At 45.6% G+C, this 22,731-nt stretch overlaps 1 protein-coding gene across 1 annotated transcript in view; it reads left to right on the top strand.

The window, feature by feature from the left end:
* PDIA5 (protein disulfide isomerase family A member 5) overlaps nt 1–22,731 on the top strand; it is a 234,989-nt gene that overhangs the window by 71,168 nt on the left and 141,090 nt on the right. Inside the window, exons 6-7 of the mRNA XM_015413730.1 lie at nt 5,200–5,292; nt 9,946–10,006. Coding sequence (XP_015269216.1) covers nt 5,200–5,292; nt 9,946–10,006 — 154 coding nt within the window. The remainder of the gene's footprint in view (nt 1–5,199; nt 5,293–9,945; nt 10,007–22,731) is intronic.

Below are 22,731 nucleotides of genomic sequence, written 5' to 3'. Positions count from 1 at the left end.
TGCTCGTAAACTTTATTGTATTGGCTCAAAGCCTTAGCAAATAACACCAAAATGCCAAAACAAGATCAAAGCCATAATATAGCAATCACAGTAATAATTGAACTCTTAATATCCATTACAGATCTGTAAACAGTTTTAAAATCGTTATGACAATTTAAGTTAAAAACAACAAGAATTAAAGAATTCAGTCAGTCAGTCTGACAGCATAATGCAAGGATTTATCCATTGGCTGCCTTAACAGTGGTTGTTTTTGACAAGGTCTTTATCACCTGTGCAACAAACGTTGCCATTTGCAGTGTTACCCGTTTAGTTTTGTCGGCAAGCAATATAATTAGTCTGTCATTGTCCGCTCTCCTTGGATATTGTAATAGAATATTCTTGAGGTATCTTTCATGTTCTAATGCAAATCATGGACAACAGAGGGCCACATGGTCTAAATTCTCAATAGATTTCTGGGTGCAAGTGCAGAAAACGTTCTTAGTATGGGATCCTGTTATAATGACCTCTTAATATTGCCAGTTGTGAAGTATCCAACCGTGCTTTGGTAAATGCTTTCCTATGCTTGGATTTTGATAAATCAGTAAAATAAGACTGAAGGGTTAGAAGGGAAGGTGCAAGCTCCTTGTAAAGGGGAGCTAGTCTCAAGGTACTCAACAGTGCAGAGTCCATCCGAACACTTATATTTGGCAGTGTTTGTTTTATTAATTGCTTTGTTTCAAAAAAAGTCAAGCCCTCTTGAATTATCTTCTGAGAATCCAAGTTTGGCTAACAAGTTCAGTGTATAACGTCACCATGGATTGCTTTTCCCTTCCTCGTAAACCAAACTGAATGTTCAGCCAATAATTGATCATAGCTTTATGGGCTGAGGCAAGTAATGGCAGCAGAGCCTGTTCTGATCTAGCTATGGCTGCTGGTATTGAGTTAGGAACCACTAATAGCATACAAATGAACGTATTCTGAATGATTTCCAAAGGGTGCAGATTTCCAGTCTCTCAAATTGGGGCTCCATACCTTGTAGGGCTGCCAAGTGGGGGCAGGTAAACCCCCGCTTTGGAGGCCCGATTTCCGCCGCCGCGGAATCGGGCCCTGGGGGGAAACCCCTCCCCCCGAAGCGCAGCGTGGCTGCGTAACAGGAAGTGTCGCAACCACGTAGATCATGTTGTGGGGCGTGGCCCCAATCGTCGGAGGGAAAACTCTATGGTTTTCCCTCCAACGATTGGGGCCACGCCCCCAACATGCTCTATGTCGTGCGCAGTGTTCCCTCTAATCTGAGTTAGTGTGAGCTAGCTCACAGTTTTTTAGCCTCCAGCTCACAGATTTTTGTCTTCGCTCAGGAAAGATGGCTCCAGAGCAAACTAATTTTATGCAGCAGCCAAACTACCTGCTCACAACTTTAATGCCAGTAGCTCACAAAGTAGAATTTCTGCTCACAGGACTCCACAGCTTAGAGGGAACATTGGTCGTGCGTCACTTCCTGTGATGTTCTGGCGGCGCGTGCGCGCAAAGCGCACGCACACATCCAGCAGCGGCTCCCGGTCTTTGGCTTGCCCAAAGTCATCCAGCAGGTGCAAGTGGAGAAGTGGGGAATCAAACCCGGTTCTCCCAGATTACAGTCTGCGCACTTCACCACTACACCAAACCACCAAGAATACTGTTCAGTTAAAAAAAAATCCCTATGTGTTTCACAATAAAGTTTCTTCAGGGGAATCTGCTAGTCCTTCACTATTTACAAGTTCTCACCTTTATTGTGAAATGCGTACCTGAACAATAAAATATTCTTCCTTATTTGTAACTCAGCTTCCCCCCTGTTCTTGGTCTCCTGTAAACTGCCTTGTGAGCCTCTGACTGAAAGGTGGTATATTGATTAAACACAAAGCTGAAGAAATTAACTTATGTCAGTAGTTGTAATGTGAAAAAGTGAAGTATCTACATACCCATGTGCTGTCTCTCTCATACACATACTCTTTAAATTTTGTCATTGTTGTGATTCTTAACTCAAAGTATTCTTCATGCTTTCCTCAAAGTCACCCTTCTGTTAGTGCTTGATACTGTGTAATTGTCCAAACCTCTGTGTAATAGATTTGTTGTACTGGGTGCATCTTTGCGCATATGCATTCCTGTTCTCCAAATCTCTGATTTCTTATGATCTTGCTGCTGTCCAAGTAATATCCTATTGCCCACTTCCTCCAGCTCAAATTACATCCTGTAATCAGGTGTGTTCTTCTAGTCCTGGCTTACTAGGTATTTGTCAGAGAATCTTCGTTAACCCTCTCTACTTTATTTGATTCCAGAAATCCCTGTGACTTTGTGTAAAAATCCAGTGGAGAGGGGGGCTAGGTTTCTGTACTTTACTTCATTTGAAATTCATGTAGAAAGAAACTTGTAGTATCTAGTGAGTGTGTGGCTTATGCATGCCTTTTCCTGCTGATTTCCCCCCCTCTGTGGGTAGTAGTCTAAAATAGGGTTGTGCATCTGACAGGTTAAAAAAAGATCTGGACAGTGAATCATAAGGCATTATGCTCTTATGGATGTTGTTGAACAGGGCTCAAGTGCAGGCTTAGTTTGATATAAAGTTGGAGATTTGTCTTCCTGTTGTTGTCTGTCGTTAGAAGGTTCAGTGATTATGGAAACATAGCAAGTGCATTGCCATACTTGTCATTTTAGCTGTACTTTTGCATGTCTAGAGTTAGAGCAGACATACTAGTTGGCTTTGACAGTTTGATGGGCAGAAAAAGCTAGTGTTAGAATGGCTTAAGTTTCCTACCAATTTAAGAAAGAAAACTGAAATAAAAAATGTGTATTGGGCTCATCTGCTCAGCTGCATGCTGGTCCACAGTAGAAGGGAAGAAGAAAAAATACCCCAATACTCCAAAGGCTATTTTACAATATCTAGGAACACCGTAGCCAATGTTCCCTCTAAGCTGCAGAGTCTTGTGAGCAGAAATTCTTTGTGAGCTACTGGCATTTGTGAGCCAGTGATTGGGCTGCTTCATAAATTAGCTTGCTCTGGAGCCCTCCGTCCTGAGCCAAGACAAAAATGTGTGACCCGGAGGCTAAAAAACTGCGAGCTAGCTCACACTCACTCAGCTTAGAGGGAACACTGACTGTAGCACAAATACACAGTAATTGAGCAATAATTCCTAGCACCACCTTCTGGACCTGGTCTACCAGATAGGAACCGTACCCACAGCCCCCGTTTCGGAAGCTGCTGGTAAGTCAACTTTTCTGTAGACCTCAAGCCTTACCACCAGGGGTGATACATACTGTCTGTTCATTATGATGTCAATACATGTGGTGGTGGACAATGTTTGTCCTTGACCTCTCACCATGGCTTGCAAAGTCCATCTCTCCAGACACTTCATTTTCTGCAGTTTAAAAATTATTTTTAAAGAACATAGAGCAAAGGAATGAGCAACAGGCAACCTGATATATGTTCTGTTGAAAACATGAGGCATCCTTTTGACTGGTTGAGAGAGAAAACATGCAACGTGCTGAATCGGTGCTTTCTATATCTATAATGATGGATGCAGTCAGGGGTCGTTTTGTAGAAAAAGAGCTAGGGGAACTCATTAGCATAACTCATTAGCGTATGCCACACCCCCTGACATCACCGGAAGTGTGTCATAAGGCCACACACCCCGCCCCCAACGGTCCATGCCGCCACCGCCGGCCTTGCAGCTCCACTGCCGAGCCCCATGACGGGCCCGGCGGTGGACCTGCAAGGCCGGCGGGAGTGCAAGGAAGCCCTGCGAAGGCCCTCCCTGGCCCCAGGCAGGCAGGGGTGGGGAGAGGCAGGGAGGAAGCAACTTACCCTCCCTCTTCTCCTGCCTCCTCCTGGCTGAATGAGGGCCGGAAGCGGGGCAGCTGGAAGCAGGGGGAGTGGCTTCGTCATGTGCCCCGCCCCCGTACCTCACCCGGGGGAACTGCGATCCCCCGTGATCCCCCCCGAAATGACCTCTGGATGCAGTGATGGCATACACGAATTCTTCATCCTGGTATGAACCAATCTTACTCTTTATCATTTGAAGGGCTGGATCCCTCCCCCTTGCTAGTACTACAAAGAGATCTGTGTTGGACATTAAGCTGTACTCTGACAGTGGAAACAGAAAACGATGTAAATGATGCTTTAAATAGCCAAATGACTTTCCTTGCACTCAAGAGAATATTAATTCTTGTTACTCTAGCCTCTTTATTTCCTCTTGAAAAGTAAGAAACCAAATGCTTCTTTAACTGGCGTCCTTTTCTCTTTTTTTGATGGGAAGAAAATGTGCAGATATAGTTCACCGGCTATAGTCTGTTCACACGTAATACTTAGAGCGTCCGTGTGGCGCAGTGGTTAGACTGTTGGACTACAGAGACCTCTTTGAATCCCCATCCGGCCATGGAAACTTCCTGAGTGAAATAGCACATATTCAGCCAAACCTATTTCACACTGTGGTTGTGAGGATAAAACGGAGGCGGGGGGAACCGTGTGCATTGCCTTGGGCTCCTTTGAAGAAAGTCGGGATAAAAATGTAAACAGATTCTTCCCTGTTGTTCAGCTTTTTGTGTAGAAAAAGCCCAGCAGGAACTCATTAGCATAATAGACCACACCCAACACCAGGAACTCATTAGCATATTAGGCCACACCCCTGACAGCACAGCTCATTGGCATATTAGGCCACACCCCCGTGTTACCAGAAGTGTGGCCATCCAGCCACACCCACCTTTTGCTTCTTATTCTGTTTACCTTGTTTGTTGACAAAACCCAGGGCCTTTTTTGTAGCAGGAACTCCTTTGCATGTTAGGCAACACAGCCCTAATGTAGCCAGTCCTCATGAGTTCCTGCTGTTGGGTGTGGCCTATTATGCTAATGAGTTCCTGCTGGGTGTGGTCAACTTGGGAGCCAGCTGGAACTCCGTTCCTGTCCGTTCCTGCCCAAAAATAGCCCTGTTGTTCAGATGATTAATGAACATTCTTCTTTCTGATACGATATGCAGGAGGGGTTGTACAACCGGAACATAAAACTCGTATGTACAGGTTACAGATTTAAAATCTCGTATTTTAAAAGTTACTAAAAAAGAGAGCTGGCTTTAAATGTGAATTACAAAGTGCAGCAAAAAATGCTCTTTCAAAAGCTGGAATGTGAGCATCAGCATGGACACACCTTGGTTGGAGCTGATGTTAAAAGCTGTTATCTTTCCCCCCACTTCTTGGCAGTCAATGGTGGCCTTTCTAAAGGATCCAGAAGGCGTGCCATTGTGGGAAGAGGATCCTGAAGCCAAAGACGTCGTCCATGTGGACAGTGAGAAGGTATGTCAACTGGAGTTATAATTAATCCTGTAGTTCCCAGAATAAGAACCAGCAATATTTGCAGCTATTTGATGCAGAAGGTAGGTTGGAGAGTTTAAAAAAAAAAGAAAAGGTGATGTTATTTTTATTTTTCTGAAACTTTATTTTTCTGAAGCTCCTAAATTTCTCCAAGGCCAGCATAACTGCACATGCTTAAAGCAAGAATATTTCTAGTGCGCCTGTGAAGTAGCAATGAGTTGGAGATGCTTGTGAAACATGGGTTGTGTCCAGACAGGCAGGTTGCCGTGGCAGCATCCTGTGGAGAAAAAAGCTGCTGGAGTTAGGTGCGCTTCACAGCAGTTACACCGGTCCCACAACGTCGGCTGCATTGGGTAGCTGGCCCGTGAGGGCCAGTTCACATCGCTACCACGCCAACAGCACGGAGCCATGGCTGATGCGCCCCTCTGATTGGTTGGGTTGCTGAAAACGATATACTGCTGCGCTGGAAACAGGAGGGGGCGATCACATGGCTCCTGCACTTCCATGGTGTGCCTGTGTGTTCAGATGTCAGAAAAGCCGCCATGGAAGCACCTCACCTGGAAAACCACCACTTTTTCCCGGTGGTTGTTTAAGGCGTATGGGAGTCGTTTTGCAACAAGGTAGGGACGGATGGCTGCCGATTGGCAGATGTGGGTGTCTGATCATGCCGCTTTGATCCCGGGGGGTGGGGTGGCTACGCCGGACCAAATTGCCTGTGTGACCGCAACCTTGGATTGCACATCTCCTGTGGCACTGCAAAGGTTCCTAGAATGATAGCAATTTTTATCCCAGCTGATAAAATTATTGCCCATTGCAGCTTCTGGTATAGCAACATTAGGCTTTACAGAATGGGAATGATGAAGTGGTGGTGTAGTGGTTAAGCGCGGTGGCCACTGATTTGAAGAACCGGGTTTGATTCCCCACTCCTTCATATGAAGCCTGCTAGTCAACCTTGGGCCAGTCCCAGTTCTCTCAGAATTCTCTCAGCCCCATCTACCTCACAAGGCGCCTGTTGAAGGGAAGGCGATTGTAAGCCACTTTGAGACTTCTTGGAGTAGAGAAAACTGGGGTATAAACCCCCCCCTCTTCTTCTTATCTAAAATGTTTGGGTCTTCCAGTCCTTGGATTATCCCACAGCCAATGTGTATTGATTACAGAGTTTGTATAAGGAGTATTTTGATGTGTTAAGGTAGTATTTAGAAGCAATGTGAGCTTTTACCTCGTACAAAATGAGCTTTTTGAACAGTACTCTTTTGCCTAAGTGGATAAATGGAAAGTTAAGGTATTATGGTTCTCCTAATATTCCACAACCAAAAAATTCCATGGCTGCGGTCACACGGAACATTAGCTACGCTAGAGAGACGGAAGATAGGCGGATTTTCTGGGCATGATCTCACCGCCACATCTGGGAAGCGTAGAGCTCCCGTGGCTCACCCGAGGCTTCCCGCCAAAGATGCGGGGTAAAAAACTAGTACCTCCGAGGTACTAGTTTCCGGTAACCGCGAGGCAAGGGCGGACATCTGATCACGGGCATCCGGCGCCCGCCCATGTCCCCTTGCAAAAAGGTTTTTTTCCCCCAAGTCTCCATGGATGCGCACAAGCACCCAACGGAGCTTCTTTGCCGCACCGCAGGATTGTCCTGTGATCGGCACCCCCCCCTACCCACGGGACCTCCACGGAACCTCCACGGGACGTCTGATCGTGCAACCACGCGTTATTTTGCCCTGGGGCAAACAGCCACGCCTCCCCCCGCGATATCCGGCCCATGTTCTTTTAAAACCCTTGCAACCTGAATTGACATCATTACAAAATTGCACCCCAAATCTAGGAGCAAGTAGGACTTCAGTGGTTTATGGCAGGGGCTTCTAGCCTCTGTTAAACATGTGGGAACTTCAGGAATTTAAAAAAAGCTAATGGCTGCCCCAATGAACTGGCTGCCATGGGAGGCAAATCCCAAAATGTTGGGCGGTACGGCAGAATTTTACGAGGGTTCTAGCCTAGCATCTTTCTTTGACGAAGGCACCTATTTCCAAGTGGGCGTTCCCTACAGATTCAAAGGCGATGCCTCCTGGGCTCCTTAGAAGTACTGCCTTACACCAGTGGAGTAGAGAAAAGCCAGAAACTGAGTCTTTTCTATGGGGAACAAATCTAGGAAGCACATTAGTGAGCTCCGTGGCACCCACAGGTTGATAGGTTTCAATGAGCATTAAAGGGTAATAAAGACTTCTGAACACCACTATAAAAGTGTTGGGAAAAATAATGGTCAATATATTCTTCACTGTCAGTGTGAATAAGTGAGGTGCTTGCATTTTTTAATACATTATCACAGGCTATAAATGCAGCTAAGATTTCCTTAACCGCCAAATTATGTCTCGCTATTTAACAGTGTTTTAACCATAAAAGCTGATAAGTTTTAAATTATAGTACTACTTTATTTTCAAACTATGCATTCTTATAGTACTTGCTGTTCTTTCCCTGGTAGCAATTGGAGCTCCACGCTGCATTACATTCCCCCCCACTCTATTGGTTTTTAATTTTAATTGATTGGGCTCCAGCTGGTATTTCACAGAGAGTCATTTGAACTTCTTTGCTTTCATTCTGGTATTAGGAACAGTTATTTTGGCATTCACTTTCTGTAAGAAGATTAATTTTTAATGTTCACCTTTCTGTTCTCTGTTACAAGCTCTCCTGGGGTCACTTTCAATTTAAAAAATTTTTATCTCGCTGTCCCCATCACAGTGCCTCTGAAATATCCGTTCTTGTGGCCCCCTCATTGCCCTGGTTTGGTTTCCGTTAAAAGGAAGCAAGCTTGATTTTTAAAATTTATTTAATTCAGTTTTTAATAAGAAAGGGGTACGTCATGTATCACTGAAGAAAATAGTTCCTAACACCCAACTGTGAACTGAGACTGCATGCCACATGATGCACCCCGATAGCAATGGATTCAAAGGTGATAGCTGTTTGGCAGACACTGCTTTATATCTCCTGCCATGTTAGCACCTCTATATTGCTTGTAGTGACTCTCAGAGTCCTACAGTATATTTATAAGCTATAAAGTAGATGAGTAGTAGGAGAGAATTCAGTATTTATTTTCAATAACATACAGACCCATGTTCTTCTGGTTATAAAGCTGGCTCAGTGAGCTCTCTGCCATAATGCAAGCCAGGTCCATCCATCCCTCATGTTTATAAATATTTTAAACTAGGCACAAGGCCCGTTGCGGGAAGAGAGGCAACGAGCCCTAGAGAGAGGCCGCTGGAGGGCCCCCCACGCACTGGCAAAGGAGAGTGCGGTGGCTCCCCGGCGGCCAGGCTCGCGCCACCCACCACCTTGCTGGAGGTGGCGGGGCAAGCCAGCTGGCTTCGTCCCTCCTCTGGAGGCGCGCTGGAGGCGGCTGCAGAAGGCGGCAGGCCTCGCCCGTCCACAGCACCGCACGCCGGTGGTGGTGGTGGTGGGCCAAGCTGGGCAGGCTGGCTCCTTCCCCGCCGTCCTACCGGCCGGCCGAGCAAACGAGCGAGCAGCGCACGTAGTGGTGGAGCGGTGACGAGCGAAGGACGGCTGCTCGCCGCCCATTCCAGCCACGTGCGTGCCAAGCTGGCTAGCCTCGTCCCACCCTCCCAGCCAATGGCATGGCAGTTGCCCCGAGTGGCAGCCGGCGGGCCAATGGCTGAGGGAGCGCATTTCCTCTCGCCACCCCATAGGCTGGTAGCCACCCCAAATCACTTTTATAATAAGGAGAGATTAAGTTGATCATCCTGTGAAAGCCAAGCCCCATGGTCCTTCAAGCAGAGTGCAGGCATAGTGCAGAATTGTTACTTGTGACTCAAGCAACTCCCCTTGTGACTGGGGCAGTATTGGGCTCTTCTGTTTGCAAAGCTGTTTAACCAAGTCGCAGTGGCCTGTGGAGATTTCATTCCTTGGGGTTAATGGAATGTTGCTGTAATCATGTCAAGAGCAGGACAGACTAACAGACTGGAAGGCTTCCAGCTCAATCTTTGTCAATGGCAGGTTAGGCTTTGCTTCCCAAGAGCCACTTCCTGAAGCAGCTGTCTTTTGCAGCCTACTGCAATCCACACGGGTGGTAAACCTAGGCAGCATTCCTCCCAAGTCCTCTGAAAATATCATTCCTGTAGGCAGGGGTCATTTCCTGCAGGAGCGTACAGGAGCGGAGCTCTGGCAGTAAAGAGCCCAGTGGGCAGGCACATGCAACAAGCCCCGCCCCCTGCTCCCAGCAGCCCTCAGTCAGAGCAAGAAGCAGCCAGGTAAGTTGCAGAGCCCCCCCCAGTCCAAAACAGTCCAGTGGCACCTTTAAGACCAAGTTTTATTCAGGTACAAGCTCTCCCTCCTCTGCGAGGACAGATCTGCACGTTCCCCACCCCCTAATAGCTAGTAATCCAAAACAGTCCAGTGGAGCCTGAGCGGTGGGTGTTGCCTTCTGACACACTTCTGGTGATGTCAGGGGGTGTGACATATGCAAATAAGTTATGCTAATGAGTTATGCTAATAAGCTCCTGCACCTCTTTTTCTACGAAATGACCCCTGCCTGTAGGTGTATGTGTTTTACATGAAATTTGTGAGGCTCGGTTTCTTCAGTTCAAGGTTTTAATGAAACATGCTTTCCCTTTGAATTTTAAGGAACTTAAAAGGCTTCTGAAGAAAGAAGATAGGCCCTTGCTGCTGATGTTCTATGCCCCTTGTAAGTATGCAGAATGTCCTCGTTAAGGTCCTATTGCCAAAATATACTTTTAATGCATCCCAAATCAATGACATGGGTCCAATGTTCTGTTTCCCCCCACTTAATATTCTTCCTTGCTCAGTTCTTATTCCAGATTTCAGCATAAACATTAGAAAGTGGTGCCAGAATATTTCAAAATATGTATATTTCTTCTAGGGGCATCCACTTGAATTATTGAGAAACACATGCTCGTAGTCTAGGCACAGGCTTACACCAGATGCATGGTTTTTGAACAATGGTTTTTAAAAGCCTGGAATACCTGGTCAGTAACAGCGTTCCGTGCGCCTTGGTGTTTAGTCATGCCGGCCACATGACCACGGAAACGTCTTCGGACAGTGCTGGCTCTTTGGCTTTGAAACGGAGATGAGCACCGCAACCCTAGAGTCGGATTCGACTGGCTTTTGAGCAAGGGAACCTTTACCTTTACCTTTACTTTCCTAGAACAGCTGATCATTTCTGGATTTAACCCACCTCAGAAGCAAATGAATCTTGAAATCACAGGCCCTACCAGATTGGTGGACTACAAACTGAAAATGAGGCTAAGAATGTTTAGGGTGCTGAGTGAGGAGGCAGAAGATGTAATAGCAAGGAACTGGTTAGAAATGAATATTGTAGGACTTGTGAGAACTCCAGTGATGACAGGAATTGCTTCAGCAGTTTACATATTCTGGGTTGTATCGAAACTAAACTTTCCCTTGATGAAAGGCACTTCTGCCGGTGGAATGGAACTTTCCTGTATCCTGCTGCTGTCCACTAATCTCCCAGAGATGCTGCTCTTAGGGGATGGGGTACTCAGAAACACCATGAAGGGCAAATGGAAGGGGTGAATTGAACCCACCCCCTTCCACTGATGGAAAACTTAAGTCAGAATTCCTAACCCTAACCCTAACCCTCTGTGTTAAGATGGCTTTTCCTCCCTGATGGCTGCCAACTCTTTAGTGAACTTACAAGAAAATTAGAGAGAGGGTTATGACTTGAACTGTACATTGTGGTAACACTGAAAGCCTTAGGTTGTGCTTTCTGCCTTCTCTGACCAGCACCTAAGAGGAGTGAAAAGGTTTTGATCTTGATCAGTTCATTTGAGTTCAGACTCATGGACTGACAGATACTCAAGTTAGCCATTGGTCTTAGAGAGGTCACAGGGGTTACTCAGACTTCCTTTTTGGTGTATTTCTATATCCTGACAAAGTATTGCGATAGTTGATTGCTAATCCTGGAGGGAAGATTATCATGTCTCCATTAGAAGTAATTAGGGTTCTGAAAGTTCACAGGCAGTTATTGCATAAGTTAAAGCTATAGACATAAATTTCTAGCAAGGGCAGATTCACAGGTACTTGCCTGATTTTTTTAAGGAAGCAGGGTGTATCTCTGTCTCTGTCTCCTTCCCTCAGTATTGGGCAGAATGTGATGGTTTAATTTTGATATGAGTGAAAATGGAAATATACTAGGAGTAAGGCCCGTTGTGGGAAGAAATGAAACGAGCTCTTGAAGGAAGCTCCAGGTGAGTGTTCTGGCTGTGGCTGGTGGGGCAGCAGAGGGAAGAGGAAAATAGAGGGAGGTGAGCCATGTTTATTTCCTTCTGCTTAGCTATAAGGTAGGGCTGTCTCAAGTCATTTTGCTGCCCCAAGTGGGTAGTATGGGAGGAAAGCCTCATGGTAACAGGTATGGTTCCCACCACCCCTGACTTATGTTGATTTGGGGTTATGCAGTGGCACCTAAGGTAGAAAAGCACCTCCTCCTATGCCATGTCTTCTGGGTTCCAAGGGTCTGGAAAGCAGTTCCATAGCCAGTTACAAGGTTACCGACTCTGGGTTGGGAAATACCTGTAGATCTGAGGGGTAGAGCCTGGGGAGGGCATGGTTTGGGGTGCGGAGGGACCTCAGCAGAGTATAATCCCATAGAGTCCATTGCCCAAAGCAGCCATTTTCTCCAGGAGAACTGATCTTGGAGATCTCCAGGTGCTGCCTGGAGGCTGGCAATACTAAGGGGAAGGCCTGACCTGTAGCTATGAGGGGCAGGGTATAATGCCATAGGGTCCACTGCCCAAAACAGCCATTGTAACAGCTGGGAAATTTTCTGTAAGGGAAATGATGTGCTGTGGCTGGGGAATACGGTAATTTCTGGGAGATCTCCAGGCCACACAGGGAGATTGGCAACTTCAGTGACCGTTTAAGGGAAGATTGGGATATGTATTTTGGCAACTCCAGTGACCGTTTAAGGGAAAATTGGGATATGTATTTTACCTCAGGACACATTGAATGACTCCCAACAGCAACAGCAAACTGTTTAGAATGTTAGAGGCAAAGGCCAATCAGGCCACATATGCAAATGGGGCGGAGAGGAACAGCAAACTGTTTAGAGTATTGGAGGTGAGACTCAGGCAATGCAGTCAGTGGATAGGGACAGCTTCTGAGTGACAGATCAGGGATTCAACTGATTTGGGAGCGTGTGGAATGTTCAGAAGAGTCCATGACCAAAACAGAATTATTATATATATATATATATATATATATATATATATATACATATTGGAATTTAGCTGTAAAGTTTTGAGTATGTGCAATAAACCCGTCTGTCCTCTTTAAAAAGATGCTGTTGTCTTAGGTGAAACATTTGGTATGTTTCTTGCTCTGATTACCCTAAGATTCATATACAACTCTCATCTTGCAGCATTTTGGTGTTTTTCTCTGTTGCCTCCTGCCTCTCTCTTCAGCAATTTCCTTGGTTGGGCTTACATTGAACATTCTCCGTTCTATCATTTAATGCCTTGGTTATGTAAAATAGATGGATTAGTAATCCAGATGAGGCCTTTTCATCATATGAATACAGTACTAATAAGCGGGAACTGATATTGCACACACTCAGATCACATCTCAGCCATCATATCAGTTTATTTTCTGTGTTCACCTTTCATTATGATGTTTTCAGGCCAAATGCACGTTACACATCCTCTTGTGAATGCTCCTAACATCAGAACACCACCATCTCCCACCAGACCCACAGAAATCAACCTATGCAGTATGTAACAAGAGTTACATTAAGTGCTTACCAAGTAATGGTAATTATTCAAGCAAGCTTCATGCTGAAAGGAAAGGACATGAAGCTCCAGGGTTTCTCCAAGAGAATGTTATTGAGTGCAACCTCATGACATCAAAACAAATTGTCAAGTAATACAACTGTTATGTAGGGGAGGGGAGTCTGCTCAAAAGTTTACTAGCGAGACACCTAAGTAAAAAATGCAATACCTTCCATGAGTATTATCCATCTTGGCCTTGAAAATCTTGGAGTTCCTTGTTCTCACCGTTGCACTAATTCTAGAGCAATCTCCTCAGAGCATCTCAAAGTCAAAACTTTTTGAATTTGCAGCCTACATTTATTAGTGCCCAAGATCGTAACTAGGAGTGTGCACGTTTTTTTTTAACCAAAAAATACTGGATACCAATATTGTATTCAAATCCAGGTTTTTCCGGCAATCCTAAATTTTTTCGGGTCCAAAAGACATAAGAAGAAAAACAAAGTTTTTAAAAAGTAGCAGCAAAGCTGCAAAGCACAGCTGACAGGTGGGAAAAGCTGAAAGAAACAGCTGACAGTTTATAGGGCTTTCTACTGCAGTCCATTTAAACAGGAGGCATTTAAAGGAACTGCAGAAGACAGCCCAAAAAACAGCGGACCTGTCTCCCCGCAGGATCAGCTGATCTGAGGGCTGACTTCTCCTGCAGACTCGTTTGAATGAGGCTGCAGGAGAAGCCAGCCAGCCCAAAGCTGACCTGGCTGGGAGCGCTCTGCTCCCACGGGCTCAGCTGGTCCTTGGGATGGCTTCTGCAGTCCCTTTAAAGTTTAAAGGGACTATAGAAGGCCCAACAAACAGCTGGGAGTTGGGAGTAATGTGCCCTTGCCTCTCCGTTGTTTTTCAGATCTACCCCAAATATATCTGGGATTTTTTTTCAGGATTTTTTTTTCCAGTTTTCTGAAAAGATCCCAGATATCTTTGGGATGCTGAAATATACCCCCCAAATACCAATAAGGTACTTTTCGGGTATATTTTCAGCACAGGTAGATCTGAATGCCCACCTCTAATTGTAACCACAGCTTTTTTATCCCCAATCTCTTCTAGAGTTAACAACCAATAAAACCATGAGGAGATATATTCCCTCCCGGTCTTCTTTCATTCTGACCTTCACAATCCAAGTCTTCTCATGCTCTTTGTTCCTGCAGTTGCTGTACCTGCTCTTCCTTGGATTCACCCACCAGAACATGTAGCATGTCGTCTTAAGTGTTTGTTGTTTTGTAGATTTCCCGTGTACCCTTCCCTTTAGAGATAAAGATTTTTACACAGAAAGAAAATGCCTCCTTTCCAGTGAAGAAAGATTAATTGCAAGCTCTGAATATTTAAGTATTTTTACCAGATTTTCCAACAAGATCCTGGGCTTGAGGTCTCTCTGGACGGTCCAAGGGCAAACGTAGCTGAGGTCCAAAGAGCAAAGCAAGGTGCCGGCTAAGCAAGGAGAAAAAGCCCGCAACACAGTTGGAGGGGTGTTCAGATAACGGGAGACCTGGCACACTTTCACTGAGCTGGGATGGTCTTTTTATGGGGAAGAGTCCCATAGCTGGACATGAGCGCCCACTTTCCCAGGAACATGATTAGTCCAAGATAAAAAGTTTGAATCTCACATTTGAAGCAAAGCCATTGGGTAACACTGAGTACTGCTGACACAGCTGCTGCTTATGATGACTTCTAATAGCTCTACAAGACTTCATGTTTTTTCCTCCATGCAGATTTACTCGTAACCACCTTTTTTTTAAACTTCTGGAGGCGTTTCAGAGTATACGGATTTATCTCAATGGCCTTGCTGTTTTCCTGGCTCACAGTATGTGTGGCAACCTGCTGTCTTATATCAATTTGAAGCTCTAATACCTCCTTTAAGCCTATAAATCATTCCTTCAGGGAGACGCCAAAGCCCAGAATGCCTTCATAATTTCACTTCCCTAGCAAGTAACAGTTTTCCCCAGCAAAGTCCTTTCCTTAATATATATCATCTGACCCTTCAGTCAGATTGAATGGTTCCCCTAGACGCTCCACTTCTTTGCCTCCTTCCTGTTTTCTTTCCTTTGAAGTAGCAAAACACCTGCTAGCATTTGAGTGTGCAATGTTTTTCTTCTCTCTCGATGATTGCAAAAGTGCCACAATTACTTTCTAGCAGTTCTTTTGCTTTTTTTCTGTCCTCCTGTTTCCATTCGGTAAGGGCATTTAGTAAGGGCAATGTGACATGGTACTCTTCCAGGTATGCCCAAGAGGAAATGAAACCATTTGTAGCAGTTTAAACTGTGGGTGCATACAAAATTATTTCTGTCTTGAGTTCCTCCTTGGGTTTTTATGCTCCAAGTTGCCTGATCTTGCATATACAACTGCACATTTTGGACTTCTGTGTTTTGTTCTGTGTGTCACACATGTGTCTTTTGCTAACTGTTTTCAGTTTTTTTCTTTAGAGGTGGTTAGCATTGTGTAGGAGTTAGGGTTGCCAGGTCTGGGTTGGAAAATACCTGGAAACTTTGGGGGTGGAGCCGGGAGAAGGCGGGGCTTGGGGGAGGGGAGGGGCCTCAGCATGGTACAATGCCATAGAGTCCACCCTCCAAAGCAGCCATTTTCTCCAGGGGAGCTGATCTCTGTCAGCTGGAGATCAGTTGTGAAAGCAGGAGATCCCCAGGCCCCACCTGGAGGCTGGCAACCCTAGTAGGAGTGCATATGTGAGTTTCTTACACTGTAATACAAAAAAGAAAGCCAGTGTGATCAGTGCCCGCTAGCATGTGTGGCCCTAGGAATCAGTCATGAGTTGGTCGCCCTACACTTAAGGACCCCTAGACCCTAACCCTGACCCGGGTAGCCCAGGCTAGCCTGAACTTGATTAGGCAGTTGGTTCCCTTCCTTGAATGCAGTGACCTGGCAGCAGTGATCCATGCAGTGGTCACCTCAAGATTGGATTACTGCAATGCTCTCTACATGGGGCTGCCCTTGTCCCAGATCCGGAAGCTGCAGCTGGTGCAGAATGCAGCGGCGAGGCTGTTGCTGTGCCTTCCTGTGCAGGAACGCATCCAGCCCGCCCTAAAAGCACTGCATTGGCTGCCAATAGTATACCGGATTTGGTTCAAGGTGCTGGTTTTGACCTTTAAAGCCCTATATGGTCAGGGACCTGCTTACCTGAGGGACTGCCTTTCCCCACATGTTCCCCAGGGGGCACTAAGATCTGGATCCCAACACCGCCTGGCCCTTCCGGGCCCTAAAGAAGCCAGGCTAGCGGTGACAAGGGCCAGGGCCTTTTCTGTGGCGGCCCCGCACTGGTGGAATGAACTCCCGGAGGACATCAGGGCCCTGCGGGACCTTCTGCAGTTCCGCAGGGCCTGTAAAACGGAGCTCTTCCACCAGGCTTTTGATTAGGGGGCCGCCAGTAACATCGTGGCCCTGGCCCGAACATCAGCGCTAAAGTAATATCTGATAGCCTGGCAGGGAACCTGGAATATGGCGATTGTTATATCTGGATGCCGAAAGAAGGCTGCCATTGCTTACTCGCACTGCTAGCACTTTGCATTTTGTTGTGGTTTTAACTGTTTTGTCTGTTTTAATATTTGTATAATGTAATTTTATATATATGGCTGTGAGCTGCCCTGAGCCTGCCTTCGCGGGGAGGGCAGGATATAAATCAAATCAAATAAACTTGTCAGATCTCAGAAGCTCAGCAGGGTCAGCCCTGGCTGGTATTTGGATGGGAGATCTCCAAGGAATACCAGGGAGGCAGGCAATGACAAACCACCTCTGAATGTCTCTTGCCGTGAAAACTCCACGGGAATTTCATAAGTCAGCTGTGACTTGACAGCATTTCCCATCACCAGACCCTATAACTGCCCGTCCCTTTTGTGCTCTGTTTAACACCTAAAAAGAGCACCAGTTTAAAAGGAGTGTTTTTTAAAAAAAAATCTCCTATTTACTTAGCAATGTGTACATATACTTTGCAGCAGGGGTCGTTCCCTGCAGGAGCGCACAGAAGCGACGCTCTGGCAGTAAAGAGCCCAGGGGACGGGCACATGCAACAAGCCCCACCCCCTGCTCCCAGCAGCCCTCAGTCAGAGCAAGAAGCAGCGAGGGAAGCTGCAGAGCTCCCCCCCCCGCCCCCCCGGCCCAAAACAGTCCAGTGGCACCTTTAAGACCGAGTTTTTGTTCAGGTACAAGCTCTCCCTCCTCTGTGAGGGCAGATCTGCACGTCCCCCCCCCCCCAATAGCTAGCAATCCAAAACAGTCCAGTGGAGCCTGAGCGGTGGGTGCTGCCTTCTGACACACTTCCGGTGATGTCAGGGGGTGTGGCATATGCAAATAAGTTATGCTAATGAGCCCCTGCACCTCTTTTTCTACGAAATGACCCCTGCTTTGCGGCATACTGTAGTGGAATGACTTGTCCATGTCCCTTTTTTTACTGTCAGGTCTGTCTTCAGAGCCTTAGATCATAAGCTTCTGGGTCCTAATGGAGGCTCTTAGGATTACAGTTGTTCTCTAGGAGTCAGCCTGACACCAGCACTACTGATCTCTGGATCTCTATGTGCTTAGTTTGATGAAAAGTGTTTTGGCAAACTGCAGAAGACTTACCTAATTCAAATCAAGCCTGTATAGCCTGTGAGTGGGACCTCAAAGTAGGAACCTATTCAACAAGAAGCAAGCCAATTATTCAGCCAAATACAACAAACTTTAACAAAATGAATAAACTAGCACAAGCAGATCGATAGTGAATTAAAAACAGGATAAAATAAGACTGCGGTGAAGAATGGCATGAAAATAAAGGTTTGTGCATTCCTAACCATCTGTGCTTAACATTATTCAGGTTATAGACCTTGCAGGTCTCTTGTTAATGGTGTATTCCAGCAACTTGTTTTGTAAATCACGTTCCTGTCACTTGGCAAAGCAGGGTTCAGGGTCAGTCCAGCATAGTCAAGGTTCTTGTAGTCATATATTCTCCTTGTTCCTGTGGGTCTTTGGGAAGCACTGAGATCTAAAGTACAACTTTGTGTTTTGTATCTCATCCAAGGAGGTCAGACCTGGTTCCTCCCCTTTTTGCCTTCATGATGGTCCTGTGAGGTAGGTTAGGCTGACAGCAAGTCTCCTGGCTGCACTGGGATTTGCACATGGGTCCCTCTCTCCCAATGGGGCTGCGGTGGCTCAAGTGGTTAAGACGCTGAACTGCAGACCGGAAGGTCGGTAGTTCGGCAGTTCAAGACCCGAGTGCTGCATGATGGAGTGAGCTCCCGTCTCTGGCCCCAACTCCTGCCAACCTAGCAGTTCTCAAAAGCAAGAAATTGCAAGTAGATAAATAGGTACCACTTCGGTGGGAAGGTGACAGCGTTCCGTGCGCCTCGGCATTTAGGCATGCCGGCCACATGACCACAGAAAAGTCTTCGGACAGCGCTGGCTCTTCGGCTTGGAAACGGAGATGAGCACCGCATCCCTAGAGTTGGATTCAACTGGCTTTCGAGCAAGGGAAACCTTTACCCTCTCTCCCACCTCCTTGGAATCAAACCAATACAGCAACAGTAGCCCAGTACATCTCACTGGCATCTCAGAAGGGGAATTGTCCCTGTTTGACTAAAGATTGGGTATGAAGTCCACACTCATCTACACTTGCTAAGAGGGAAGGCCCCACCAGTGTGTCTGCCTGTACCATTGCCTTAACAGTCAAGCACATACTGCTTCAGTATCCATGTTTCTCAGATGCTTTCCAAAAAGTACAGCGCAGTATGACATAAAGGTTGCTGAGCCAAAAACTTTAAGATACCTTCCTGCCTACATCCAGCTACTGACAGTTTCACCAGTTACACTTCTTGGTTAATTGGCCTAGCTTTGTCACCCCTTGATTGAATCCCCCAAGGGTCTCCCAACAAGGTAGGCAAAGCAATGCAACTTGGAAATAATTAAGGGTCTCTTCAGCAGAGGTTTGGCTGGCAGGGTCTGTCTCCTCTTCTGACTCAGGAGCATGTTAGAAATCCCTCTGTGGCATTTTCCATTTTTTGCTGTAAGAAACAGTTCACATCACGTTCAGCTTAACAGGAGGATTTGGAGTCAGGAGCCAGATGTGGCCTGCAAGCCATGAATGAACCACCTGTGCTTTCAGAGAAGATAAATCATTTTGTAATGGACATGTGTATTGTAATTCAAAATTGGAATAAATTGTAAATGACCCCACTATAGAGATAATTTTGATTGAACCAAGTCTTAGCTTCCTGGAGAGGCTTTTTTTTTTTAAAAAAATCTAGACTAAGAATAAATGCATTTTACCTTTGGAGGCTGAAACAACCAAAACCTTCGCTTTGTGTTTTAAAAAGTCCCCCCCCCCTCGGAGCAGAGAACAAGCAGGCAGGGGGAAGTCAGTTAATAGCTTTCCAGGCTCACCTCAGCTACCTCTTAAGAAATGCTAATTGGTCTAGCTAGAGACAATAGGAGGGCCCAGTCCCCGTCCCAAGCATGGAACAGAGATTTGGAGGAATTAAATACTAGAGAGACTTCAGGAAGAAACTCCAGGAAGAATTTCCAGGAAAAGCTTCTCTGACCCAGCCTGACCTCATCAGTGGGTGGGGAAAAGAGAGGTGATAAAACTCAGTAATGAGGAAGGTCTCTTGGGTTCAGAGCAGACAGAACTCTTAATTGAAGTCTGGAGGAGGTGGCTGTTAACCATATGCTGGCCTGAAGAGCTGGAGGAAGCTTCAAGGTAAAGGATACTCTGTAGAGATCTACAACATTCTAACCTAAGGAGCCTGTCCTATATTTAAACATCAGATAGGGCATGTATAGAGAGAGAGACAGAGGAACTGTGGTTTACTCATTTCTTTTGAATCCCTTGCCCAGTCTGGTGCTGTGCTAAAAGTATGCTTGTAAACATTTTCTCTTTAATAAATACTTTATAACTTTGGATGCTGGTAGTTGTTCTCTGTACCGCATAGACCTCCACTGTCTTGGACACACTATTTTTAAAAAAGTGCCGGGGAAAGGCAGGCAGTTGGCAAGTGGCTATTCCTCCAGAGGCACACAAGGCAGGAAATGGTCCCCATGGTGACTAGACACTGGGCAGTGGGAGACACAGAGGCAAGGCCTTAGAACTTGGAATGGAAGCTGGGAGTCCAGACACTCCCAGCAGACAATTCCTTACAGAGGTCAGGTGGTGGTAGTGGTTGAGAGAGAAAGAAAAGCCTCTCTGGGTGTTTGGAAAACTTTGGAGGGAAGGGTGGAACCCGTTCTGCCACATAAACAATGAGAAGAGAAAGAGACAGAGATCAGTAACTCCACTAACTCTTGTCCAAGAGCAAAATTCTATGGACCGAATGGTCCTTCTGCAGAATTCCTATTGTTCAACCGAGACGCAGCAAGAGACAGTATTATAGCATAATATAAAATGCACAGAATTATTCTCATTCAATCCATAGAATTTTGCTCTTGGACATGAGTTAGCGGAGTTACTAATCTCTCTCTCTTTTCCTGTCATTTTTTTTTTAAAGAACAGTTTATTGAATTCAATATAAGTACAGAAATTAGGGACATTATAAGATTATAAGAAGTTGTTCAGGGTGGTGAAAACCAGTGAGGATTGTGAGGCACTCCAAAAGGATCTGTCAAAGATGGGCAAGTGGGCGTCAATGTGGCAAATGGGGTTCAGTGTGGCCAAGTGCAAGGTGATGCACATTGGAGCCAAAAATCCTAAATATAAATTCACGTTGATGGGGTCTGAACTGGCAGAGACTGATCAAGAGAGAGATGGAGTTGTAGTAGATAACTCACTGAAAATGTCGAGATAGTGTGTGACTGCAATAAAGAAGGCCAATGCTATGCTGGGGATTATTAGGAAGGGTATTGAAAACAGATCAGCCAATATCATAATGCCCCTATATAAATCAATGGTGCGACCTTGTTTGGAATACTGTGTGCAATTCTGGTCACCACACCTTAAAAAGGATATTATAGCTTTGGAAAAAGTGCAGAAAAGGCAACTCGAATGATAAAAGGGTTGGAACACTTTCCCTATGAGGAAAGGTTAAGGCGCTTAGGGCTCTTAGCTTGGAGAAATGACGACTGAGGGGTGACATGATTGAGGTTTATTATGCATGGGAAAGAGCAGGTAGAGAAAGAGGTACTTTTCTCCCTTTCTCACAATACAAGAACTCGTGGGCACTCCATGAAATTGCTGAGCGGTCAGGTTAGAACGGATAAAAGGAAGTACTTCTTCACCCAAAGAGTGATTAACACTTGGAATTCACTGCCACAGGAAGTGGTGGTGGCTACAAGCATGGACGGCTTCAAAAGGGAATTAGATAATCATATGGAACAGAGGTCCATCAGTGGCTATTAGCCACAAGGTATAGATAGGGACTCTGGGGCAAGTGATGCTCTGTCATCTTGGTGCTTGGGGGGAGGCAACAGTGGGAGGGCTTCTAATGTCTTGGCCCCACTGGTGGACCTCCTGATGGCACCTGGTATTTCTGGACACTGTGTGATACAGAGTGTTGGACTGGATGGGCCCTTCGCCTGATCCAACATTGGCATCTCTTATGTTCTTATGTTCTTATGATTAGGACAACATTTAACAAATGCTAATGAAACATATAGGCTACAGGAATAGAGAAGACAGTGATAAGCTGTAAACATCTCAGATGCAATAGCAAGAGCTTCTTAATTATAACATACTAGGGTGGAGTCTATGGCTTTGTACCTGTCCGAGGTCCCACGCCTCCTGAAACCTCACTCGCTCCAAGGCTCCATCCCTCACATCTCCAGGAATTTCCCACCTGGAGTTGGCAACTCTATCTCCTTCCCAGCTAATTATTTCCCCCTCACTCTTCAGCTTTCCACCGCCCACACACCTGCAGCCTCTCTCGTGCTCTGAAGCCCTGACTGCTACGTCACATTGGCTGTCATATGGGGGCCACCTCAGCAGCATATAAGGATAAGAGGCCACCATTTTCTCCAGGGGAACTGATCTCTGCCATCTGGAAAGCAGTTGTTTTTTTGGTAAACAAATTTTATTTTCTTAGGAATTCAACATTTATAATTAAATCATTTCATCTTTTCCATTGTCTACCCCATTCCCATTTCCTCCCCTCCCTCCGGTGGCTTCCCGCAATGCTTCCCCCCCTACTCCACGTTACTTTACATCATCAATTATATCATTTTCTTATCATTACAATCTCAAGATAACATCATTTGACTTAATATTGATCTAAACATATTAAGTTTTGTTTCACATCCCAATTCTTTTCCAGATATGTTTTAAAGTCACTCCATTCTTGAAAAAAAACGTCATCCTCTTTGTTATTCAACTTTTTCGTAATTTTGTCCATTTCTGCCATGAACAGAACTTTTTGTATCCAGTCTTCGATTTCTGGCACTTTCTCTGTTTTCCAAAATTGTGCATAAATCATTCTCGCTGTTGTAATTAAGTACCAGAATAAAGTCTTTTTAGTCGTATTGATTTCTTCCATTTTCAGTCCCAAAAGCAGAATTTCTGGTGTCTTTTTGAAAGACCATTTCAGTATTTTTTGCATTTCTTTGTGGACTTTTGTCCAATAGTCTACAGCTTTCTCGCAAGTCCACCACATATGGTAAAATGAGCCTTCATGACTCTTACATTTCCAACATTTGTTTGACATATTCTGGTTCATAT

Source organism: Gekko japonicus, unplaced genomic scaffold (assembly GCF_001447785.1).
Source record: "Gekko japonicus isolate JY-2015 unplaced genomic scaffold, Gekko_japonicus_V1.1 scaffold659, whole genome shotgun sequence".
NCBI lineage: Eukaryota > Metazoa > Chordata > Lepidosauria > Squamata > Gekkonidae > Gekko > Gekko japonicus.
Note: the sequence above shows the minus strand (reverse complement) of the source record. Positions and strands in the feature narration are given on the sequence as shown.